The sequence below is a fragment of the Rissa tridactyla genome, chromosome 7, assembly GCF_028500815.1.
Source record: "Rissa tridactyla isolate bRisTri1 chromosome 7, bRisTri1.patW.cur.20221130, whole genome shotgun sequence".
NCBI classification, from domain to species: domain Eukaryota; kingdom Metazoa; phylum Chordata; class Aves; order Charadriiformes; family Laridae; genus Rissa; species Rissa tridactyla.
In genome coordinates this window covers 53,436,593-53,442,836 of record NC_071472.1, presented here as the reverse complement: position 1 = coordinate 53,442,836, position 6,244 = coordinate 53,436,593, and the positions used below count along the sequence as shown (strand labels likewise).

General features: G+C 54.6%; 1 protein-coding gene across 1 annotated transcript; it reads right to left on the bottom strand.

Annotated features, from left to right (window-relative positions):
* Window positions 1-1,562: 1,562 nt before the first annotated feature.
* RTN4RL1 (reticulon 4 receptor like 1) lies at window positions 1,563-5,073 on the bottom strand. Its single transcript, XM_054208265.1, has 2 exons — window positions 5,046-5,073; window positions 1,563-3,923 (listed from the first exon to the last, which is right to left on the bottom strand). The coding sequence occupies exons 1-2, from the start codon at window positions 5,071-5,073 to the stop codon at window positions 2,482-2,484; spliced, it is 1,470 nt and encodes a 489-aa protein (XP_054064240.1). The 3' UTR covers window positions 1,563-2,481.
* Between the last annotated feature and the right edge of the window lie 1,171 nt (window positions 5,074-6,244).

Sequence of the window (6,244 nt, the reverse complement as noted above, 5' to 3'; positions counted from 1 at the left end):
ACAGTGCCAGACTCATTCAGTTGCTATTGGTTATAGAGAGTAGGACGTGAGGGAGCTATTTCAGATCACGGATTATTTGTTCTGGCTGCATTGGACATCCCTTTAGTGGAGCTTTAGAGCCCTGTAGGCAGAAAAGTTTGGGTAGGAGCTGGAAGGGAGAGGGCTTGATGAAGTAACCTCTTCCTTTCTCCTCCCAGAGTTACTCCTGCTATTCCCCAAGAAGGGTGTTTAAAAGTGAAGCATCCAAGCCCCTGCCTCTCCTCGCTTGCGAGACGGACAGAAGACGCCGTGCCCCCCCAGCTGCCAGCTCCCAGCACCCAACCGCTCTTAAAAATAAATGTATCGGGGAATTTTCTTCCTCTTTTTTGCTCGGGAGTTTCCCTTTTCATTTCCAGATACCTCCAGGGGATCTGCCGCTGTGCGAACACCCTCTCCCCATCCCCAAAGCGGTTGGGGGTGCGGATTTTCCGACCTGGCCCGTTCTTCCCGAAGCTAATGGTGTGTCTCGTGGGAAACACGAGCCGTCGCCTTTGGGCATCCCAGCCCCACACGTGAGCCACGGGCTCGAGACGTGCCGCCGCCGCTGGGGTATTGTCACGAAATGAACAGCAGCCTTTTCTTGTCCAAGATCACTTTTATTTCCCTTGTTTCATTAACCTCAGTGTCTGTCTGGTCTCACACAGCTACGCTGACGAGGAAGTCACGCCGACTGCGGAATTCGGGCAGCGCCTCCCCGAGCCCGTGGGCTGCCGCCGGCTCTGCCGTGCCCCCGACCGGCAAATGCATCCCTCCGCCGCGGGGGTTAACTCGGGATGAAGGGAACAAGCAGATCTGCTCCCTCTCCTCCACCTAGCCGCAACCCCCTTCCTACGGCTCTCTTGGACCGTTTATTTTTCTCTCCTATGGCGGACCAGGAACCCTGGGCACTGCGCTTCTCGCCCGGCCCCTCTGAGCTGTAGTTTTCCCCCTTCTCTGACTCTTCCCTTGACGCAACCTGTTCTTTTTAAGAAACGAAACCTCTCCCGACGCTGTCAGGACTATCTGCAGCCTTGGGAACTGCTCCTTGCTGCCCCAGTGAAAACCTTAGTCCAGCTATAAAGGTCCTCACGCCACCGCCGCGGCTGGGAAGCCCCTCTCTGTCTCCATCCCCAAAAAAAGCCCCTCTCCTCCCCGGGGCCTCGCAGCGCTCTCCGGAGACAGAGCACTATGGCTCTAGTTATTTGGACTAATTAATCTCTCTCTCTCTCCCCGCTCCGGTTACAAATTAGGATGTAAGGGTGAGTTTCGGCTCTCTGGATACGGACTTTGCTGCATGGCGTACAACCATTCCCCCCCACCAACGCCCCCCCCCCACCCCTCCCAAAATTTAGTGCTCTGAATTGCTGAGAACATTGGTCCGCTGTGGTTCCCCCCCCACCCCAGCCCCGCGCGTACTGAGCCCGCCCGATGGCTTTCAGCATCTGTAGGCACTGCTGCCGGTTTGTTTTCTCGAGAAAAAAAAAAAAAAAGAAGAAAAAAGAAAAAAAGAAAAATCATATACTGGTCTGCTATAAATTCAACGATACAATCCTTAGTTCTGAAGATATAGTTTCCATATAGTTTATAAACATCATAAGACATACATATGGATAACTGAGGGGAAGGAGGGAGCCTGTGCATTTGTTGGGGTTGTTTTGTTTGTTGGGTTTTTTTTTTTCAGGTGTGTGAACATGGTTACAAAAAACCCGCACCTCCTGCGGGTACCTCATTTCTTTAAGTGTTGGGTTTGTTGGGGTTTTGTTTGTTTGTTTGTTTGTTTGTTTGTTTAATTCCACCTCTAATCAGTCTTTCCTTTGGTCGTTGGCTACTCCAAGCCCAGCAGGCAAGCCCTGTTCTGCTGTAATGCCTGAGATGTTCAGGGGTTTGAGATTGTCTTCCAAGAGATTCCCAGCCAACTTTGGCCTCTGGGTTTGGAGCCAAAGGGGCTAAAACATGGGAGAACCAATGTCCTTCTTACATCGGTATCAGTGTCCTTGCACTCGCTTTCAGAGAAACAGCGTAGGCTTAATTGGTGATCGTTTTTTTACAGCAATTATGTTCCTTTCGGTAATTGGAGGGGTCGTTCAGAGCGCTCTCAAATGAACGGGATTTCGCAAGAGCATGGATACAGTCCATTTGTCCGGTTGTTGTCACCGGCGAATTGGCTACCGTCCCTGTTATCTGGGTTTTTTTGTAAGGTTGGCATTTTTTTGTTGTTGTAGGTGCTCGGTTAGGCTGTTTGTGACAAGGTGTGATAATGCCTTTTAATCCGCTCCCGCTGCGTTCGGCACAGTCCGCGTTGGCAGCCCGGCCGGGCACGCAGAGACCCTCAGAAGCCGTGACAACGTTCCTCCCTTGGCCAGGCCAACGCTCGCCACGTACAAAAAAAGAAGAAGAAAAGAAACTCTGGTCCTTTGTAGATTGGTGGCAGTACAGATTCGCTCCGTCCGCAGCCGGGGGGGCTCAGCGTATGACGGCCGCTAACACCACCATAAAAACCAGGAGCGATGCCCTGAGCCCCGAGCAGCCGGCTGCCTGCTGGACCCCGCTGGGGGGGCGGATGGGGGTCCGCCGGGTACACTTACCCTTCCGTTTGGGGGAGAGCGTTGGCATCGCCCCGAAACTGAATTTGTGCTGATAATCAGGCACATAGTCTGGAACCTCCTGCCCGTTTTTCCGCGGCCCCAAGGATACCGGTTTGGAGGTTCGGTTACGGCTTTTGTGGCTGGTGCAGTTCTTGCCGGGTTTGCGATAGCCCGGCCGGGAGCCGGGGGGGCCGGCAGGCTGGCTGCTGTGCAAACTGTTCTCGGCCCCTCTCTCCTTCCCCTTCTCCTTGGAGGAGTGGTGAGGGTGGTGGGTTTTGGAGGCTCCTCTGTCCGCTGTGGAGAAAGTATGTGTTTTAATCTGATGGAGCGACTCGGACCCCGAACAGTTCCTAAAGTCTTCTGCCCTTAGCACCTTGAGGTCCTTGCCGTGCATCTGCTCGGGGGACTCGCAGGTGACGCTGGAGCTGGAGCCTCTGAACCTGTGCAGCCATTCCCAGAGCGAACGGGCTTTGCAGTCGCAGCTCCACGGGTTCCCGTTCAGCCTGAGGAACTCCAGGGCTCCCAGGTGGGCTAGGCAGTCCCCCTGCAGCTCCGAGAGGCTGTTATTGAACAGGAAAAGGGTGGTCAATCTTCGGAGGTCGTGAAAAGCCCGCCTGTGAATCCACTGCAGCTGATTTTGATGGATGAGCAGCCGATCCAGGTTTATTAGTCCCCTGAACGTGTTCTGATGGAGGCTCCAGAGCTTGTTTCCATGGAGAAAAAGATGGCTGAGGTTAACCAAGTCAACAAAAATATCATCCTGAAGGAACTCGATGTGGTTGTCTTGCAGGTAAAGGTATTGCAGGTTGTGGAGGCCACCGAATATCCCGCTGGGGAGGGAGCTCAGCCCACACTTGTACAGATACAAGGCATGGAGTTTCACCAGCCCTTGGAAAGTGTCTGCAGCTAAAGCCCTTAAGTAGCGGTTGTCCCCCAGGTCCAGCTCTTCCAGGTTGACGAACCCGTCGAAGGTGTTGGGGTCGATGAAGGTGATGTTGTTGGAGTAGATCCAGAGGGTGACCATGGAAGGGCTGAAGTGGCCCCGCAGCAGCAGAGTGATCTGGTTGTTCTGGAGGAAGATCCGCTCGCTGTCCTCGGGGATGCCCTCGGGGATGGTGACGAAGTTGTGAGCCTGGCAGCTGACGGTCATCGGGGAGGGGTAGCACACGCAGTCGGTGGGGCAGCCCAGGGCGCCGGGCACCTTCAGCCCCAGCAGCACCAGCAGCAGCTCTGCAAACCCCCCTGTGCGGAGAGAGGGGAGAGCGGTGTCAGCGGACACTCGGGCACCCCCCAGCCACCCACCCGTGGCTGCCCTGGGGACTATTCCGCGTGAAAAAAACGCCCCCAATTAACTCAGCTCATTGAATTAACCCACGGAAACGACCGCGGCTGGGATGAGTGGGCTCATCACCCACGGTAGCTTAAATGCCATGTGTGGAGTGCTCCCTGCCTCCTCGCCCTGCCTGCAACAGGCAGGCGGCGTCGCTCCCGGCCCTGACCAGGCAGGAAAAACTTTCTCCCATGGCCGGGGCGGGGGAAATTCCCGCTGGAAGCGAAGGCGGCGAAGCCTCTTGCCTGCAGGCAGGCAGCGCGGCCGGTCAGAGGGGGAAAGGCAGCTGTGGCAACGCGTGAGAGCAAACCAGAGGAGATGCGAAACCCTTGGAGGCGTCCACCCCTCCTGTTACGCACCTCTGAAATCGCCCGCGCTTACGTATGGCAGGGGGAAAGCTTTAGCAATTCCCAGTGAATCACCTAAAATCCCACGTGAGCAGCGCATCTGCACAGCACACCCAGCTCCCCCAAAGGGCGCAGACCCATCCCCGCCATCCCTTTTCACGACAGTTCTTAGGCACCGCCATCCACCCTGAAAACCCAGCGATTTTACAGGAAAATAACGCTGCCAGCAGTCGGCGGAAAAGGCCGAGCCGAAAACTCCGTTTGGAAGTGGGATGCCCAAGACATATTTTTAAATGGATGTCCTGTGGCAAAGCATATTGCATCCCCTAATGCTACAGCGTGTGCTGGTGACCGGGGCTTTCTCGCTGCAGCGGAGAAGCGGTGAGCAAGGCAGTAATCATCCCCTCCCTCCGCTCAGCTCGCAGAGTGCCGCTTTCACCGCCCTGTTCCCGTCTCTCTCCCACTCCTCGCACCAGGCTTGCTTTCAGGCTATTCCTTCTACGCCAAGCGGCTTTTCAGACTCGTGGCACCAGGCTTGTCATTCCTCATTCAGGTTTTCCTCCTCGATTTGGCTTTTTTTTCCTCTTAACACGCAAAAAATTTGCTCGTGTCTAATGAATTCTGCCTCTGGACTTCGCAGGGGAAAGGAGTAAAATCGGAGCGGCGTACAGCTGCCGGTGCCATCCTGCCCACGAGTCCTCGCCTTGCACTCGGCTTGTAATAATCTGAAAAACGAGAGTGGAAGTGGAGTTCATCTCTAATTACTCCATGTCGTTATCACCAGCTTGTCCATGAGCCTGGACCCCTTGGGCTTTTACAGTCCCTCTTTTCAGCGCCTACGGCTGAATACAAGTGGGAGGCGAAAAAAACTCACTGTTTTCACATTAACTGTGTTTGAAATATAACTGCGTGGTTACCGTTGCCTTTTGCCTGGTATGGAGATCTATTACCACATAGTTAACAGCAGGTGACCCGTCCATCTGGACCCAGCCTTTCAACGCAAAGTTGTCGCATTTTTAGATAAACTGGGTTATTCAGACTCTCCATTAATCACCAGTAAGAGGCAGTCATCTCTGACTGGGCTGTTAATAAAAGAAATAAAATAGCGTCGCTAGCCAAAGCGTTGGACCAAGCTTTGGCTGTGATGAGAAGGAGGGGGGGAGGAACTTCTTCCAGGCACTGCCCTTCAGAAATTAAGCATTGGCTACCGGGAGGGATGTCTCATTCCTGCGCCGCTGCCAGAAAGGGGCTGTAAGTCGGGAACGCTTCATTCGCGACAACTCCTACGGCTGTGTAGGAGAAGGGACGCTCTCCAAGTCACCGCTGTGCCATTTTGGCTTTGCTGTCGTGCCTTCGCGATGCGAGAGGGGCCGTGCTGGTGGGAGCGTCGTGCCGGCGCTGACTACCGAGCGCTCCCTGCCAAAACGGGAGCCCTGGCTGCCACTCGCCGTGCGAGCCCAGCCCGGGAAACAGCGGTATCCTCAGGATATCGTCATTCTCCAAGTGCCAGATAACGATGGTAAAGGTAAAGCTACGTTTGCAGGCACGTTCTGCTGGGTTTTTTGCCCGCAGATGTGCGTCGCCAAAGTGGGACGGCTTCACTGCTCCCCGTCGTACCTCGGTGACACTGAAGTACAAAACCTTCTGTAGGTCTTATGTTTATTAGTAAAATCCTGCCAGGCACAAGCGCTGTGACGATCTCCCACATGCGGAGTCTGTTATTGCAAATACCAAATCACAAGGGCCTGAATCAATAAACCATCTCCCAGCTCTAAGCAGCAGGTTGGAAGATTACATATTGCTTCCAAACAACAGTTTTATGCGCTCTTCCGTGACACGACAGTTGCCAGGCTAACGGGATTAACTGACGGGAGGTGGAGCCGGGCAGGGATCTCGGAGCATACACGATTTCACGTATGGGGATGGTGATGACAGGCGGCTGTTAGCGACGCGCGGCGATGGAC